Below are 19,664 nucleotides of genomic sequence, written 5' to 3'. Positions count from 1 at the left end.
TTCAATTCCCTCAAGCCCGTGGAGGCCACAGTACTAATCACCTTAAGCTGAAAACAGTCATAGGTGGTGACAGATCCGGATTGAGGAGCTCGGTGATGAAGGCAAGACCACACGGATCCCTCGAGTACGATGTGCCAACCATGTGGAATGTTTCTGGCGAAGGCACAAGCACAATGGTCTCCGGCGGTGCATCTCCAAACCGCGAGTTTGATGGTTTTGCTCATGAACACATTGACATCGAGATGGGAGGCAGTTACATGCGGTCCGTTGATCAAGCACAGCAAGTTCACAGCAGGCCGAGATGGACGATCCTGGGAGACTCGTTGTTGGACGTGATCGTTCAAGGACCTTTTGCTCTTGTGGGTCTGAAGACGAACCACGCTTCTTCTCCAGCCAAGGACGCGCTAGTTCGTGTCCTTGTGATTGTTTACACGGTTGGGTTTTTATCTGCTTTCGGAGGCAAACTGATTGGCAACTCAAATTTGGGAAAGATCGGTTCTGCGGCTGCGGTGCTTGGGTTTCTCGTCACCATGGCTTTGCTCCTCCTCTAAGTGTACATTTAGCTACCTCTGTTGTTGAAGGTACCAGGCTAGGTGAAATTGTGGGGTTTAGAGACTAGCATGCACAAATCCAATCCATTAAGCACAGGCCATCTGGTGCATTGCCGAAGTGGCTCCCCCAGCTGCATCCAATACTTTCTCCCTAGAAAAAGCCTTTCGAGCTCCATCTTCTCGCTCCAGCGGGAGGACATAGCCGCCATATACAGGAAGATGGGTTTTGCCGGTGCAAATCTATTTCTCTTTTTTGGTTCATTTTTAGCTATCTCTTCTTCCTCCTTGTAAAAGATCAAGAAAGCATCCAATTTGTGGATGCAAGCTTTTTACCAGGGATGACAGGGTGGCAACTATTAAGCAAAATCCCAATGACTTAGAGGGTCGCTGTGACAACTAAATTTTCGCCTCGAGATAGATTCATGCATTTCCAAAAATAAAAATAAAAAAATAGAAAACAATTAGGTATCAAGCTGGTAGTGACGGAATTTCATAGTCTTGCATTAACTGTCTTCCCACATTTAGCAACTAGAGGAGCTGCAGTTTTGCAATGTCGAAAATTGAAAGCAACGAGGACGCTAAGTGGACACAGCCTCTCCTTATGTTTCATAATCCCCTCACCCTCTAATCACCCACTTATTCTCATATTTGCTTGCCTCATTAAGCTACTCAACTAGCCGCCATCTTAAAATTGAACTAGAAGCTTAACAAGACTTGAACTAGAACCCTAAGGGCCAAACTCGGTGGGAATACGTGGCTCGAGTTGCCGAGGACTGCTGCTGGAAATGGACCGGTTTCAGCAGAGTTTTGGGGCTAGAAAACATGAGGGAAAATGGAGACGATTGCTCGATTAATTGAGGTGATTTAGAGGCCGATTGAGTTCACCAAAACAAGAGGAAAATCAGCTCAGACAAAGGCCAAATCAAGCTGGAAGTGGGACTGAAAAATTGGACCAAAAAATGAGGGCCGGCCGTGAGCTATAAAAGGGAGAGATGAGGGTCCTTGTGAGACCTTTTGGACCCTTTTATACCTGAAAAAGCGAGCTAAAAAATGGAGAGCAAAATCGTGAATCAAAAGTTAAAAGTAAGGGCTGGAACTGGGTGTGTGAGGTTGAGCCGCAACTGAGAAAGATTAGGAGAGTAATTATTGATGATGATGAGGTTGAGCCGCAACTGAGAAGGATTAGGAGAGTAATTATTGATGGTTATAGGTTGAGCCTTCACCCTATAACCAATCCACACAATGAAGAACAACAACAGGAACAACAAGTATCACTACTCCCCATGCACAAAATTCCCAGCTTGGCCGCTTCAGGTAGAGCCTCTTCCAATCAAGCGCCGCGCAATCAATCTCCAATTCACCTTCGAAGAGCCTCACGCGAGGCGCAGCTATCCTCACTCGAGAGCGCAATGACCGAGATCGAGAACACCAGCAGATTCCGCGTCGGAGAGAGATGAGGTTCGCGGAGATTTGAGCCTAGAGAGAGAGAGAGAGAAGGCTCGGAAAAGAAAGGACGGAGCATGGGAGATTCGAGTAAAGAGTCGAGCGTCCGAAGAGGAGAGAGAAAGGAGTGAGCTAGCTACGATTGCTGAGTGGGCAGGCGGTTCTCAAAGGAAACCATCAGCAAGAATGTCGGAAAAATGATTTCTTTTTTCAGAAACGAAAATCATTTTCCCTAATTTTACAAGGGCATTTTCACTTATTCGAAAATGTTTTCTTTGGTCACTCATTTCCGCTAGATTTTTTACGAAACAACCAAAGCCTTACTGAAATTATTACAATACAATCTTACAATACAATCTTAATTGGACAGAGCCAGCATAAATGCTTTGCTGTTATTTTCTCAATATCAGAGTGAGAAAACGCATCCAATTTTAATCTTTATCCCAAATCAACATTTCTTTTACTTCAATTCCTATCTCAATAATTTCCAATACAATTCCAATTTTTCTTTTTCTTTACTATCTTTTTACTCGTCATCTTCTCTCTTCGTTAATCTCAATTTCTCACCACCTCTCAATAAAATTGCGCCCACTTTTACCTCTTCTTCCCTCTTCTTTGCTAGTGCTCAAGTTACGGCTATGCAATCAACTTCACTGTCTTTAGTTTTTCCCATCATTACAAGCCCCATCTTTACCAAACTCATTGCATGTTTATATTATTAAATTAAACCCCAAACATTACAGTTGATATGGGTCTGGGAGAGTTCATTCTAAATCTTTGTTCTTAATAATTCATTAGTTTTCTATTAAGGGTTTTTACCCAAGAGAAGGTCGAGGCAGTAATGAAATATTAAGATACTAGGAAGATAAAATAGAATGATGGGAGCTTATTGATCAATTGGCAATCTCTTGCTCCCATCCTAATATTTACAGCTACTAGCGATGATTAATAGCATTTACACAAAAGAAAGTTTTATGTTTTTCTCTTCTCTGCGGTTCCTTTCCCCTCTAGTCACGGTGAGCTAACTTTCTCTTCTCCTTGTTTTTGTCACAAGTTGCCTTTCCTTTCTAGGTACCTTCTATTTTTTTTTGGTCGAAAGTCTAGTTACTTTAATGCGCACCATCTTGGAGAAGGAATATTGACGGTGGGGCTGAATCTCGGCTTTAAAAGAACATGGGCTTGGGCTGGGCCTGTTATTACACAAGAAGTAATCAAACTAAAACCTATTCGAGGGGAAAAAAACTACACAAAAAAGCAAAAACAAAAAAAAAAAAAAAAAAAAAAAAAAAAAAAAGAAGAAGTTCAATGCATATTGTATATGTGTCAATTCAATTCTAAACATTTTAATTGTGCTAATGAAGTTTTAAATCTTTTCATGTTTTACCAATTAATTCTATCCATCTAATTTTAACTAAAAATCGTTGAGGTTGACACCGGTCATATTGTTGGCTTTTTTACGTAACACGACAGATACTAACATAGATATTTTTCGATAAATATTTTATAAAAAAAAAATGTCCTTTTGTTTATTGTTATAACCATCATTCGTTACTTTTTGGAGTGAGGGCCGATAATTCTTGCCAGCTGCCAAGTGAGGGCTCGTGATCCTTGCTATGGTTGCCAAGGGCTTGGCGGTCCTCATCTACTGATGCGCAAGGGTTGCGATGTCCTCATTAGATCTGGGCTAGGCCCTTATTATTCAGATAAGACATTTTCAAATAATTTCTATTTATCAAACGTGGTAATTCCTCATCATCCATGTTTATTAATCGATAAGCATTATCAATGAATCAGTCACTTGTTACGGTTTCTCCCAGTTAGGACCACTTGCCAAATTCTTCAATTTTTGTGTTAATTGGCAAGATGGTTTCCACACCACGTCACTATAGGTGAACTGTTTAATCCTAACACGTATTATTATACGCCTTAGCAACTTTTTCTTTTGAGCAATAATATGCTCTAATGCTGACTGTCGGAATTTCATCCAACTTTTTCCGTTCGTTTCGTGGTCCTCTTTTAACATATTAGTAGTAATTTCGAAAGGCATAATAGTTTCCTCACCATATTTCGACATATAAAACTTAAATTGGTACTAGCTCTCTTTGACGTTTTGAAGTAAGGCATTTATTTTTAGACGCTTTAAATCAAGCAATAGACCGGTCTACCGAATCACTATTATTTTGATTGAATCTGGCCAGATTTTGTAAGTATTTGTTCTATAAAAATTTAAAAAGGAATTGTCTTTTCATCTCTGTTTAATCATACATTGAATTAGGTGGTAAATTAGTGTACCATATAAAAGCAATTGAATTAGTTTGGAAGGCACTTTATCCCGTAGAATTCTCTCCATTTATTTACTTTTCGGACCTCTCGACTATCCACGTGGTAGTACCTTGAGGTAGGTGTGTTTATAATTCTAACATTAGAGTTTTAGGGCGTGACGTATTAAGTAGTAGCAAAGCCTAGAGTTGTAATAGAGTGATAAGGTATGCTTAGCCTAGTGGATTAATCAGGTGAACGTCTTCACAAGCAAATCACATTTACTTTGCTTGTTAAGAGTATGTGATTGCCATAATACATGTGAATGCCTATGTAATATGAGCGATTTGTGTTCGTCTTATGGCAAGTGCTTTACAAGCATGGGATAATATTAGGCTCCGTTTGTTTCACGGAAAATAATTTTCAGGAAAACGTATTCTGGATTTTCTGATGTTCATTTTATGGAAAATAAATTCATTAGGGAAAATGTTTTCCATTAAAGAAAAAAAGTCTTCTAAATTAGGGAAAAATGTTTTCTACTTTTAAAAAGTGGAAAACATTTTCCTCCTCAATCAGTCTTATCTCACACATCTACAAATCATCACTTTCTCCTCCCCTTTCTTCTTCTTCTTTTTTCTTTTTTTTATTCAAATTATTTTTTTTAATTCGAATTATTTTTAATTTCCTTTTTCTTTTCTTTTTTTTTTTCTTTTTCTTTTCTTTTTTTCTTTTTCTTTTATTTGTTTCCCATCTTCTTCTTTCTTGGCTAGTCGTCGGCCATTGCCAGCGAACCTCGAGCTCGTTGATCTCAAGCTCACGCTCGTTGATTTGGTGAGCCTCGAGCTTGATGCTCGCTCTCACCAATTTGGTGAGCGGTGAGCCTCGTGCTCGTCGGTGAGCTCGAGGCTCGCCGGTGGCCGATCACCGGTCATCTCCATGGCGACAAGCGGCCAAAAAGGAGATGGAAAACAAAGAAAAAAAAAAATGAAAAAAAACTAATAATAGATTTTAAAAATTAAAAATAATTAAAAATCAATTTTAAAAATATGAAAAATCCATTTTAAAAATAAAATAAATGGAAAAGAGCATATGGAGGAAAAGATTTTCCTTACTAAATAGTGAAAATAATTTTCCACTTCATTTTTAGGTTTCATTCAAACACCGAAAAATAATTACATTTTTCTGAAAAATATTTTCCAAAAAACGCCATATTTTCCACGAAACGAACGGAGCCTTAATGTTGAAGGCTTATGTGGTTTGACAACAGGAACCTGAGAAATATGTTTGCTGCTTGTGGAGACAAATCCGATCATCTTATGAAGGGTTTGGTGGAGCAATTTCTGAAACTCAATCCACCAAAGTTCACTAGCTCCGGAGGATCTGGATGAGGCAAGGCAATGGCCTGATGGGATGAAGAAAATTCTCGCTTTGCTGGAACGTAAGAATATCAAATACAGGGTAATGCTTTACATTGGTGGAAGTCAAATTAAACATCAAATTTTCCCTCCTCCAGAGAATGCCACTCGGAAGAAATTTGTCAACTTTGGAGCTTTTTAAGAAAATCGGGCCTGACAAATGTACATATGAGTATTAATTTAAGTTGGAGCAATTATGGTCTAACCTATATATTCCATATACTCTTGATTATATCTTGATTGCTCACGCTAATTACAAAAGAATGGTTTGGCTCCCATCGATATTAAATTATTTGTTAACCTGAGAATCATTTTTTTATATAACAAGTTACAATTAAATAGAGAAATAATGAAGAGAAAGGGGAAGGGAAAGGGGGAATACAGAGGAGGTGCCTTGGCGAGAGAGGAACCCACCCAACACTTCCAACTAAGCAAATTGGCAAAAAAATAGCATCCTAGCTCTAAGACTGCCCTCTCTGCAATAGCTTTTTCGTTATATATAGAATTATAGACCAAGACACATGGGAACAAGACGCATTTGCCAAATCAGTAGATGCTAAGGCCATGCCAAACAGTGACTGATTCTAATTTTTGTTCCCAGAATCGGTTTGGGACGAAAATCGCGTTTGGTAAAATTTTTGTTCAGGAACAAATTTGTTCCCAGAATCAGTTTGGGAGTAGATTTGAAAATAAAAAAAAAAGTTGATTCTACGTTCGAGAATCAAAAAAAGAATCAACAAAATAAAATTCTTCTTTTTCCTTCCGCCATCCCGCGACCGTCGTCCGTCGCCGCCCGTCGCCGCCCGCCGCCGTCCGCCGCCGCCCACCGCCGCCCGCCGCCGATCGCCGTCGCCGGTCGGCAGGAGCTTGCGAAGGCTCGCCCAGCCCATCGGCAAGCCTCGCGGGGCAGGGCGAGGCTCGCTGCCACCGGCCGGCTCGCCTAGCTTGGGTGGCCGGGCGGGCCTCGCCCCCGGCGAGGCCCGCCGTCCACCGGCAAGGCGAGGCCGAGCCTCGGCAGGGCTAGGGAAGGCCCGCCTAGCCACTAACCGAGCTCGCCTAGCCCGGCCGGGCCGGGCGGACCTCGCCGCCCCGCCGAGGCTCGGCCGACGAGGGCCAACCTCGTTGAGGGGCGGCGACGCTACGGTGAAGTCGCCGAGCCCTCGTCCGGCGATCGCCGCTGGTCCGGCGACGGCCACAAGAAGAAGAAGAAGAAAAAATAGGAGAAAAAGGAAAAAGAAAAGAAAAAATGAAAAAAAGAAAAGGAAAAATGTATAAAAAAAAAAGTAAAAAAAGTAAAAAAATAGAAAAATTATTTAAAAATAATAATAATTTGGAACATAATCAATGAACACGTTATCAAACGCAGTTCTATTAGAATCAGAAATTTTAGATAGTTACCAAACACGTTCTTTTACTCGAGAATCGGTTTCGGGAACGAGAATAAAAAATAATCATTTCTTGTCGAGAATCGTTCAGGAAACAAAATTGTTGCCAAACGCGCCCTTAGGTACTGCTAAAGTTCGAACATTATTCGAAAAAAGGAGTTTCCACTTTCGCACAATGTTTACCCCTCATCTCAATGAATTTAAAGAACAGTAAATAGAGAGCAAAGAGGTATTCTGGTCGTCCCTCAAAAGTAAAACTTCCAATCTTCACCCAAAAGCCTAATATCCTGGCATCATTGGAATAGCTCCACTTCAAGATGAACTTCAAGATGAAATGCCAGAAGGCATTCCACCGCTGTTTGTCCCTATGGCCGCTTTGTCATGTGAGGGAAATCAAACCAGTGACCAAGATTCTAGACATGGAACTAACACTAATTATAATATCAGGAATCGCTCAAGGCAGAACCAGCCTCCGCAGCTTTTTTCTCTCTTTGTTTCTCCCTTTTCTTCTTGTTTCTCAGAGCATTCTTGCTCAATGTTCTGTTATCAAATTCCAACCAGCATTATGAGTTAGGGGCCAGAATTAGTTAAAGGATGATGTAACAATGAATGAGAGATGTAATGGAAAACTTACTCGAAGAGCTCTCTCCAAACAGCTGCACAACACAAGCAAAGGAAATCAGAATTTCATAGACACGAGTTAAAATCAAATGATACGATAACCCCCACCCGAAAACAAAACAAAACACCCCCAATTTATAGGAAGAAATAGAACTACCAAGATCCGCACTCAACTTCAGTAGCAGAATAGTAGAACAAGAACAAGAACATTGCACTTTAGTTTTAATCCCTTCATAATGTCACTCAGCTTACTGTAACCACATGATAAACACTTCATGCTATATCAAATTAATAGGCATTCTGACATGGAGAGGACTATGATGACTTCAACTGCAGCTAAAATGGAGGTAGTAAGGCTAAGCATTTTTTACATGAGCCAAAAATATCTAGCAGCACATTCATACTGAGCATAAGAAACAATATAAAAATCATACAGATGGTAGTAATAGCAAAACATGTGCAATAGCCTTGCCCCTGTTTCATGCCTTTCAATCTTACATGAGTTAAAATGTAACAAATCCTGCATGAGTTCCACAAGGTTTCATTCTGCCTTTTCCTAAAAGAAATGGATATAATCTCTTATGGTGTTGCAACATCTCATTGTGGAATTCAATTGAAGGAGAATCATTAGAGTCAAACAACCATCTTATGGAACTGCAGCCAGACCATGAGCCAGAATAACAGTGAAAGCCACATAAAAATAACAATTTCTAAGTTTAAAGCAAATTCCACCTGTATGTTCTATATAAACAGCCAACTAGCTCAGGTGATGGTCTTACTGGACTAATAGAAAAACCAATTATCAAGCAAGCATCCCACATTGCTATGGTATGATTGGACACATTATAAGTATTTGATCATCACCTCTGCCTGGACAGTGGCTGCATTCTTAGCATGTGGTGGACGATAGGCAGCAGGTTTCTGTGCAGGCATGTTGGTAGAAGTTACCTTTGCAGAATTTTGAGATGATCTAGCTGTTTGTCCTGTTTAAGTGGCAAAAGTTCTTCAGCAGATCCTAAAATATACATAGCTGTAGAAAGGAGGGTCTTCTTTAGCACTCTCCAATTACCAAACATAAATTAACACCTTGTGGTTTTTGTTCTTCCACCTTTAGAGAGTCAATAGACTTTATCAATTCAGCAACTTCACCAAAACTCTCGGGTGATTCTTGTTTCCATTCAGCCTGTGCAACTTGTTAGCCATCTCTACTCCACCAAGGATTGGGCTGATTTAATACAATTCATACAAGATAGTGCAGAGAAGGCTAACCTGGTATAATTTGTCAAACATCTTCTTAAAGAATAGTGATCCATTGTGGTGGAAAATTTTAATACTACCACAAGAAAGACAAATCAATCAAGAGCTAAAACATACATTCCTACAACACTATCTCACCAAAACTAGCTGCACATTACTAAGTGGCGCTTGAAGGATTATCATATCGTTGGCACTACATAAGGTCTCACATCTCTCCTAGGAAAATCCAAAATGTAGAATTAGCAAGAATATTTTCTACTAGCAAGTAGTTTGACTGACAGTAATACCACAAGTAGAAGGTATAAGAATCAAAACCTACATTGAATTGAATCATTTGCTCAAAGAAAAAGATTTGCCAATGAGACCTTGTTTGAACTATGAATGGTTCTTTAGACTAAAATTATACAACTTATAATTTGCCATCGATGATAATCCCACCATTAATTCAACTACTAAAGCTATTAAAAGTTCTTAACAAGTATGACAGAACTCATTCCCATAAGGCCAAGAGGACAAATTACTACCATGTTGTACCCACATAGTAAGTCGACTGATCTGTTGATAACACAACATCTAGATGTAAAAAAGAATCAGCATACCAATTGTCAATTTGTAGTCTTGGAGCTGTTGTGGCAGTCATAAAATAGCAGCCATTTGGAGACCACTCACTGGTCACAGAGCATTCAGCTTTTGTTGCTCCCAGCTGTTTCTTCTCCCTGTAATCCCAAAATGCCTAGAAATTCAAAAGGTAACCAATTATGATGAGGAAGCATGCTTAATTGGCAAAGACGCAAACCAAAGTTGTAGGAGCTATGTTAAAGTGAAAGTAAATGGAGAAAACAGAATAAAGAAAGCTACTATCACTAGTTTTTCATATGGGATACAAAGTCATTAACAATAAGAAACTCTATTAAATATTAAGTGTGCTGACATTGGTTATTGCCAGTACCGTTCATAACATAACCATCAAATCAAAATACTAAAAGGCCTCATCTATCTCTCTTTATACGGCATCAACTGATGACTAGACTGATTAAATGAAAGCTTTTCTTGCTCTAGCAGAAGGGATGTTTTCTGCAGCCCAAATTTCTTGCTACTCCATCTGCGTTGAAGCCCTCTAAGCTTTAACAATAATACCGCAGATTCTATAACATTAGTGGCTTGGTTATGTCAAAAATATTTAACTTTGCCCCTCCTTCAAGTTTCCGGCCATCATATTTCTTCCCAATGCCTCTCAATGTACTAAGTTGACTTCATTAGGGGCCTGAGCCCAGAGACCAGACTAGCTTGTACTCATCAGCAAATCAGCAGAACTTTAAAAGCTTTACTTTCCTTTATCATGAGCCACAGGTCATGGCGTTCCAACTTCTGAGTCTACAAATACTAACCGAGAATCCAATCCCAATTACCTCACAAATTCCAACTTCTATTAGAAGTACTAATGTGGGAAAACTGTTTTCCAAATGCAAATGATGCTCTCACAGTAAAGCAACAGATTTCCTAACCTTCCCTAAACGAGCATATCAACATATATTTTCTTTATAGAAAGAAAACAAAAAACCCTAATTGGATCCTTCCAACAATACAAAGTCACAAGGCCTACATGAGTTTGCAAGAATAGTTGTAAACAATTGAAGACACACGTGAGCAATGGCAAAAAGGCAGAATAATAAATAGGGAAAACCTGTCTATTGGTTTCCTCAATAAAAGAATATCCAATAGGGATAGAACCTAATATGTGATAAATTAGGGTGTTGAGGAAGAAACCTTCATCCCCAGTACTTAAAAAGGTAATTTACGAAATTCTCCCCTCAGCTGAAAAATAATTCTGGAAAAAAAAAAAATCGAAAAGGAAAGCACAAGTGAAAATGAAAAGAGCATACCATGTCACCAGGTAAGTTACCAAAACCTGCCAAACATATAACTGTAAACCAGAGAATTAAGGTCACAACATTAAGGTAACAATGCAGCAGATTCTCCTGCAAACAAACCAAAGAAAACCACTCTAATAATAATGGAAAAGGATAAAGAAAGTAATAAAAGAAAATAATTGACCAAAATGGAAAACTAGATTTGGTATCAATTCATAGCAAATAATGTTTTGCAAGGATACACTTCCCCTTCGGATTCCATCTGATGGTATTATAAGGGCCTGTTCCAAGCTCAAGGAGCGGATTGCACTTCTTGTCAAAAATGGTAGCCTTTGCAGGCATGACTAGAACAGATCAAGGAAAAATCAAAACAAAAGCTAACAGTTGCAAGGACAAAGTTCCAATAATGCATGAGAAGTGATACCTACATGTCTAAGTTCCAATAATGCATGAGAAGCGATACCTACATGTCTAAGGTAGATAATGAAGTATCACTACAAGAAACTTCTGAACCATAGCACAATGAATTTGAAGATATCACAATTCACCTAACTTCGTATTAGTTAAGCATCCTAATATTCTATCAGAGGCCAAAGATCCAACTGAGATCACACAGCCTAATACCTTCTAAAGCTCAAAGGAACCACTAAAGAGTTTAAACAACCATTACAAAGTTCCACCTGCTAAAATACACAAGCAGAGATCCTTGAGGATACAAACTTAATAAGGAAATGGATGTTTGTCCATCATACTCACGCATGATAAATGTGATGATACTAGCTGAAAACAGTGAAGGATACAGCCATAAACAACAGCAAATTCTGAACCAGAATACGACCATTGAACATCATGAATAGGACCCTCTTTACCTGACAAAGAACCAAAACTGCAAAAGATAAGTTACAAGAAAATAATTACGTGGGTAGTTTTAGTAAGAAAACAAATAAAAACTTACGAAGAGGCACGAGCCCTTCATGAGCCCCATCTGTTGTCAGGTAGTTTAACTTCGATTCCCCATAGTAACTCTGGTTGGTTTTATCAACATCAGACTGCACCACAACCAGAAGTCCAGTGGACCCATAATTCCAGTGCAGCTGCACTGATGAGCAGCGGAAGAAACTTCGCCGTGCAACAGGTTGACTCTGCTGATCCTCCCTACACGCAAATATTTGGACACTGGCGGGGACACCCTATATACCACAAATATCTTATCAAGGTCAAGTTACTTGATATACATAAAGGACCATTCATATATAATAACAAAGGACAAAACTTTCTAAACCTACTTTTAAGCACCAAACTCATTTCTCTCCAGACAAGAAGGAAACGCCATGCAAAATTATAAAACCCGCATGCTTTAAAGCTGTAATGGCTGACCGTAAAATACACTAAACGTTAGGTCGCTGCAAATAAAGACTATTTTTCTCTACAGTACACGGTGCGAAACATGGATCTTCCTAAGTCATCATGCTCTTTGCTATCATGCAATACAAGTGATCTCTGTATTCATTAAACACCAAAAGGAGCAGTCAAAAGCACCTGTGTCATCCTTTAAGAACCGGAATCTCTACTAGTTATTCGAATCAGCATCAGATACCAAACCAACCAATCTAAGAGTTTGTTATTAATAGGTTCGGGTCATAAAGTCAGCTTGAAACTAATGTCTAATAAAAAAGGAACGCAACTAGACATTATAGCTACTTATACTGTTCATCACATTGTTGTCTGCTCTGGCCTGGTCATAGAACTTTTCATGAGTTGCCACATTAGTCAAGTTTATGAACCAGTCCCTTACAGATAGCCATGAAACACAAACCTTAGATTCTGGAACAAATGCTGCAATGTGGGACCCCGGAGTTTTAGAGAGCTCAACTGCAGCAATTCCAGGAACTCTCAGCCTATATTTGAAACCTTTTGAAAAGTCACAACCATCAAAAAATTGTATCTCGTTTGTCGCAAGTCGACACGCAACAGCTTCATCAGAACTAAATCGGATGGAGGGCCTGGAGAGCAGCACACAAACCATTAAGTAGTGAAAATATGGAGAGGCAATGCACATAAATGAGGAAAATTAATGGTGCAACACTATATAATGCGTACGCACTATCATGAGTAATCTATCATTGACCAACTGATGATCCTGACTAATATCATGTACCATGTCGTTTTAGTTATGTTCTTCTGGAGTAGCTGATAAACAGACTCCCCAGACTCAACTTTCCACAAGATCACATTCTTCTCCTGTGGCGTTGAGGATTTCTGGAAAGTCTGGAGATAGGTCCCACACGGGGACAATGCTGCCGTGACCAAATTGGGGATCTCAAAATTCCTGATTTCCTTGAAGTTGCTGCGGTCATACACGCCAACCACGGAGTCGGACCTTATCACCATCAGCCTGGACCCATCTGTGCTGAACATGGTGCTTGTGCACGGAGTCCTATCGAGCTTGACACTGGGTTGACCATTAGCAAATGGGGGTCCATTCCACAGAGAGAACCCCTCCGGTTCGCGAACTAGAAAGCAAGTTGTACCAACACAAGTCAAGTTCGAATCGTCAAGTCACAGGACGAGCATCAAGATAGAGACTTTTCAGTACCTAAAATATGCAGAGGTGGCGAAGAAGCCGTAGTTGCCATCAGGAAGATTGCAACAACTAACAATATATCAAGGCAAAGATGCCCAGCTGATGATTGGAAAGAAAACTCTGCAAAGACACGGGATTTGGTTTTAGAAGTAAAGATTGAAGCTTCTTCATTTACAGACTTACAAGGCAAAGAACCGAACCAAAAACCAACACCATGAACCAGGCCTTGCCCTCACTCACTACACTAACACTCGGAATCCATTCAGCACAAGATTAAGCAAATCAATAAACTGCACAACGAAGGAAAACAGCAAGGCAGGCGATGAAAATTCTATCGGAGAAGCGAATACGGAAGGAAAAACTTGAGGGCCTTCCGAATTTGACTCCATCAATGCGTTAAATGAAGGACGATGCGGAACCTCCGCGACCAGCTCACAAGCTGAGGTTACTGCCTGATAAACAACCGAGGCCGACAATTCACGCGAGAGAGAGAGAAAGGACCTGAAGAGTCGGGCTTCGGACGTGGACTGAAGCTCGGAGTGTCGAGGAAGAGCCGCCGAACGACGACGGCGGAGGGAACGCTGCGCGGCGCTGGAAGTTCGATCGGTCGAAGCGTTGCCAAGAACGACGGGGAAGAAGAAGGACATTTTCCTTTGTCTCCCTTTTCGGAGCTGTCTGGAATTGGATTAAGCCCAAGAGGAAAGCCCATGGTGTGTTGAGTCGGAGTTGGACTTGACACATGGGCCTCCAAATGAATTTGAATTTCCCCTTTGTTCTCTATTTCTTTTCTTTGTTTTCTCTTTCAGGTTGTGAGCTGCCCTTCTTTAACTAGAGAAAATTGAAAAAAAAAAAATTACATTTCGGAAAGGGTTAAGTTCATTAAAAAGGCCCAACTGGCACCGTGCGATACATTTGCTGCTAGACTAATTTTTGTTCAACCGAAAATGCTAAACTTGTACTCTTGATCTAAATCTATATTTTATTAAAATGCCTACATGTCCATACATGTGAAATTTTCCACGTCAATTATGACATTCTCACTATAAGATTTGCCTTACAATCGTCTACCAAGTGTGTTGAAACATATGGATGTTAACAGGATAATGAATGGAATGCTAACTAATAGATCAGGGATTTTGTGAAATAAAAATTAATTTGGGAAAATACATCATGTGATTTCTATTTCGTACATTCTTTTTAGATGAAAATTTATTTGACGTAAATATGTCATAAGTGTGCTATTTATGAATTTATTGGTAAAAACCCTTTCAAAAATTATGCTTCTCAATATCTGAATTAAGGCTCTACATTTTTGCACTTTGCATCGCGAGGGTTCAATAGAAATCTACATTATGCAATATCTAATTCTTGATTTTCATAGCCTTTCTTCTGCAGGCGTTGCATATATGAAATGGTAAAACATAGGTTTTTCTAGGTCTTAAAATGTTAATTTTCGATATTGAGGGTGCAAAGTGCCCAAAGTTAATAACGTCCTTTTCTCTTGAAAGAAAAGGCGAAGATTATAATTGTACAAAAATCTTTTAAGCTCCTTTTATTTTGCAGAAAATGAATGATATAGAAAACATTTTTTTAAATGATTGTATATATCACTTACAAAAATGAATAAACAAAAACATTTTCATCATTTACGAAAATATTTAAATATAAATTGTTCCCAGTGATAAAAATATTTTTATTAACTAATTAATTTTAAGTAATATAAGGAGAAAATTGTCCAAAAAGTCCTAAATCTATTGTACCTTTTTTTAAATTTAATCCTAAATTTTTCAATTTTGTCAATGAAGTCCTAAATCTTTTCACATTTTATCAATTGAGTTCATCCAGCCAATTTTAACTAAAAATTATTGATGTTGACAGCCGGCACTAACGTAGCACTTTTTTAATAATATTTTAATGATATTTTAATTTTTTTCTATGATTTTTATTATTTTTATAGGGTTGGATAGCTAGCAAAAGCTAGGGCGCGGGACAACCTTGCCTAGCCAGATCTAACGAGGGTGTTGAGGCCCGATGATTCTGGTCGAGGGTTCACGTGCCCTTGCTTTTGCCGACTAGGGCATTGCAACTCTTGCCTAAAGCTAGTGAGGGCTATAACGCTCTCGCCCAAGGGTCCGTGAGGGTCGGCCGGAAACCCTCATCAGCCTTAACTAAAAAAAAGGTTAAAATATATATTTAAAAAATCTATTAAAAAATTACCACGTTAGCAATTTTTCAATTAAAGGCTGGATAGACTTAATTGATAAAAGGTGGAAATGACTCAATGACAAAATTGGAAAGCTTAGGATTAAATTGGCAAAAATATAATAGGTTTAAGACTTTTGAACAATTTTCCCACAATACAAGTGATTATTTTTAGGAAAAATATTTTTAAAATTATTCATTTTTAATGGGTTGCATTAAAACAATCCATTTCTTTCTTGACAATATAATTCGGTTCACCATCTATAAGTTGGAATAGATTCATGTTTCAATGACCCAACAACTGAAAACATTCGTCTCCCTCTACTTTAACAACCAAACATGAAAAAACCAAATCTTAGGATCTTATAAGGACACTAGGACCCCACGAGGGAAAATCAATTCAACGATCAATTCAACGATTCAAGTAAAGCCTCTTTTTGGGGGACGGCATCGGTCGGTGTTGAGTGTTGACCGTCTTCATCTGTTTTTGTTTCTTTCCTCTTTCTTTCTAGAATCTTCTTTGGAATTATTCTTTTCACATCTCTCGCGCCCAACAACCTTAATACTTATGTAATCTCTACGACTAAACACACGAATGATAATTATTATGTTTAAATGTTTTTGAGATTAGGATAAGACGCGTAAGACGAAGACTTGTTTTCTTTTATTTTTTTATTTTTTTAAAAGAAAGAAATGTGTCGAGGAAGGAGGAGCCCCTAGCGGTTTCACCATAAGGCTTCCATACAACCCCATCCGCGACATGGCTTCTGCTTTTGACACAAACCTGTCCCATACACCCCCATCCGCGCCATCTCCTTCCATGGTGATTTTTTTGGATGAAATCACTTCAGAGCCTCCTTAGCCTGATTCTAGGCACCCCGGCCTTCTTTCTAGCCATCGCCACTCGAATGGCCTCTTCCAGGAGGGAGGCCTGCCGTTTGACCCTTCTAGGTGATGGGTTTTTTAATTGTGATGATGGGCCTAAGTAGGCCCGTCCGCCCATGTTGGGCCTAAGAACCCAACCCGTAGATTAAGGGCCCATAGAGGAAGGGTTGTGTCTTTTGGAGGAACATTTTTACGTTGAAGAAATGCGTCCTTTGGAGGAGACGCTTCAAGGGAAAGTAAAAAAGGAAAAGGAACGTACATTTTGGAGTACGTATGTGAAAACACTTTCTTCCCCTCCAAACAACGTAAGACAACATAATGTTCCAAGAAAAAAGAACGTACGTCTTTTTCATAGTTTTCTCCCCCTAATAGCAATAGCACTCAGTAGAACAGGATCATGATTCTTTCTCAAACTTCAACGTTGGTGTTTAATTCATGGACAATAAAGTACACTCGATTCCGTGGTGTATCTTTGATCGGTGATACATGTGATTCCTGGGCTTGTCTTCCGTATTTGTTTTAGAGGTTCGATTGTGTATCGGATTAGTTTTAGGGAATCAGTTATTCCCAACATTGGTATCAAAGCCATCGTTCATGTTTTCCGACCCATTTTCATGTTTATGAATTGTTTTTGATTGAATTTTCGTGAAACACCGCCGTCAACCAATCGAGGACAGAAAAATCCCAACACCCGCGTACTAGTCACCCCATTTTTTGATTTTCTGTAAATCAAAATTCGTTTCTGATAACGTAGGGTCAAAGGTCTCGTTGATACGAGAAAAATGAGTGGTGGATCACTGTCGGGGGCCGTTGAACATGCTGCCATGCGCAGCCGGAACGAATGGGGGTCATCGGCACGTGCAATGCACGTGCATCGCACGTGCCGTTTTAGCCCAGGCACGTGCGTCGCACGCACGACATCATTGTGACGTCAGCCGCGCACGCACACGGCACGTGCCAACTGACATCATCGTGACGTTAGCCGCGCACGCACACGACACATGCCAACTGACGTCAGCCGCGCACGTGCATGGCACGTGCCGGTCGGTTCGTCTGACCCAGCCGGTCCGACCGACCAGTCCAACTGGCGCGTCCGACCCGACTGATCTAATCGAATTCGACCCATTAACCCGTTGACCTCGACCCGTCTGATCGTTGACTGTCGTCAAGACCTAGGATGGCAAAGGTAAAGCAGATAATATAAGTTGCCCGTTCATTCTTTAGTTTCTTTCATTATTATTAGAATTGGATTCTAATTGAAGGACTTACTTGTCTTTTTCAAAAGAAACGTTTCTCCATAGACAGCACCATGCATTTGTCACCCATGAGAATGCTGAACATACCATTATCGATATTCTTGAGGAGGGAGAAATGTGTGTGGAAGGCTACGTGCAGCGCTTGGATCGAACGCAATAACTTCATAGCAAGCCAAAATGGACGATCCTGGGAGATTCATTGTGGGATGTGATCGTTCAGGGAAGTTTTGCTCTTGTGGGTCTGAAGACAAGCAACACTTCTATTAACGACGCACTAATTCCCATCACTGCAATTGTTTATTTGATTGGGTTTTTAGCTGCTATTGGAGGCAAACTGCGTGATAGCTTAGTAATGAGAGGAATTGGATCGGTGGCCGCAGTGCTTGGCTTTCTCCTGACCATGATTTTACTCTTAGGTGCCTGGGTTTCTGATTTTAACCTTCTTGTATAGCCGGTGGTGCGTTGATCTTATTAATCTTCTTGTATAGCCCGGTGCCGATTTATGTGGAGGTGCTGTCTCGGTGATCTTATTAGTGATCTTATTAATCTTTTTGTATAGCCCAATGCTAATTTATGCATCGATGATCTTATTAGTGATCTTATTAATCTTCTTGTATAGCCCGATGCCGATTTATGCGGCCCTCGGTGCTACCTTGGTGATCTTATGGTCCTACTGGGACTCGATTAAAAAATATAAGAAATGGTTTCGAGACTCCCCGGCTACATGTCGAGTGTGTCTCCATTCCCAAGAGTGCCCACTTTTTATTACTAGAATTTTTATTAATTTGCCCATAATATGAGGATGCGCATGATAACCATTCTGTTTGAAATAGTTTCTTGAACAAAAATAGATTTTTCAATTTTTATTTATAGAAAATTTTCTAAGCAAAAATAACTGTTTAATAATGACACAAAATTTCTACTCTAAAAATAAAAATTTGTTTGATAACGACACAAAATTTCTTCCTTTCGGACGGCGGCGGACCGGCGGATAACGGTGACGGACGACGGCGGCTACGGCGGGCGGCTGGGCGGCCGGCGGGCGGCCCCGACGAGACGAATGTCGGCAACGGATGAAGGACCGATTGACGAACAATGAGAAAAATTTTATTTCTCATTTTTGTTAGAAATAGAGAAGTATAATTTCTACTTGATTTTATTTCAAATATATTTTAAAATAGAAATCTATTTGGAAATAGAAAAAATGAAATAATGTTATCAAACGGTTTTAACAAAATGTTTTGAAATAAGAAAAAATTTCTAAAATAGAAATTCTGGATCGTCATGCACCTCTCTCTCTCTTTCTTCCCGCCACCTCTCTCTTCCACCGAGCTCTCTCTGACCAATGATCCACCGCGCCGCCTCTCCGGCTCCGGCTCCGGCTCCGGCTCCGGCATCGCTTGCGGCCGAGTTGCCTCCCTCTTCCTCGCTGGCAAGAACCTCTCCCGCTACATCCCCTCCGAGCTTGGCCTCCTCGGCTCGCTCAGACGGCTCAACCTCGCCGGCGATGACTCCTCCAAGCCCGTCTGCTCCCGCCTCTTCAGTGCGACCCTCGACCTCTCCCGAAACTCGCTCTCCCGTCTGATCCCGACCCAGATCAAAAGAACCTCCGTAACCTCGCCCACTTGGACCTGTCTCTCCAACTCGCTCAATGGGTCACTCCCCGAAGCGCTCGCGGAGCTTGGGAGCCTCTCCGGGACGCTGAACCTGCCGCACAGCGGGTTCTCTGGAGAGGTTCCGACTATGCCCTCTCTCTCTCTCTCCCTCCGAGTCAAACTGAGCCCTCGTCCAACGAACCATCGTGCGGCCTCCGCCTCCCCCTCGAAAGGTTACCTCCATCATCGCGAAGTTCGTCGGTCGGCCGAGGGCTTGGTGGGAGAGAGAGAGGGCAACGAAGAGAGAATTCAAAATCGTCTAACTACTCGGGCCCTACTT

General features: G+C 40.4%; 1 protein-coding gene across 2 annotated transcripts; it reads right to left on the bottom strand.

Annotated features, from left to right (window-relative positions):
* Positions 1–7,099: 7,099 nt before the first annotated feature.
* On the bottom strand, positions 7,100–14,031 carry LOC104456208 (eukaryotic translation initiation factor 2A). Of its 2 annotated transcripts, none has more exons than XM_039300787.1 (14): positions 13,888–14,031; positions 13,399–13,506; positions 12,961–13,315; positions 12,619–12,805; positions 11,758–11,992; positions 11,603–11,671; positions 11,045–11,146; positions 10,815–10,855; positions 9,531–9,664; positions 8,944–9,007; positions 8,761–8,857; positions 8,539–8,657; positions 7,684–7,709; positions 7,100–7,593 (listed from the first exon to the last, which is right to left on the bottom strand). In XM_039300787.1, exons 2-14 carry the CDS (start codon positions 13,436–13,438, stop codon positions 7,497–7,499), a joined length of 1,566 nt encoding a protein of 521 aa, XP_039156721.1. In that variant the 5' UTR covers positions 13,439–13,506; positions 13,888–14,031; the 3' UTR covers positions 7,100–7,496. The 2 variants fall into 2 exon arrangements, with proteins under 2 accessions (XP_039156721.1, XP_010069250.2); XM_010070948.3 differs by having other exon boundaries at positions 7,688–7,709.
* Positions 14,032–19,664: the final 5,633 nt, after the last annotated feature.

Source organism: Eucalyptus grandis, chromosome 8 (assembly GCF_016545825.1).
Source record: "Eucalyptus grandis isolate ANBG69807.140 chromosome 8, ASM1654582v1, whole genome shotgun sequence".
Classification (NCBI taxonomy): Eukaryota; Viridiplantae; Streptophyta; class Magnoliopsida; order Myrtales; family Myrtaceae; genus Eucalyptus; species Eucalyptus grandis.
This window is presented reverse-complemented; position numbering and strand designations above follow the sequence as displayed.

What these genes read in the sequence shown, in the direction of transcription:
- LOC104456208 (XM_039300787.1), bottom strand. Translation starts at nt 13,438, where the DNA reads ATGGCAACTACGGCTTCTTCGCCACCTCTGCATATTTTAG. An exon ending in GGAAGAACAAAAACCACAAG is followed by an intron (nt 8,658 to 8,760) that starts GTGTTAATTTAT and finishes CCACTTAAACAG; the next exon opens with GACAAACAGCTAGATCATCT. An exon ending in GGAGAGAGCTCTTCGAGTAA is followed by an intron (nt 7,594 to 7,683) that starts GTTTTCCATTAC and finishes ATTTGATAACAG; the next exon opens with AACATTGAGCAAGAATGCTC.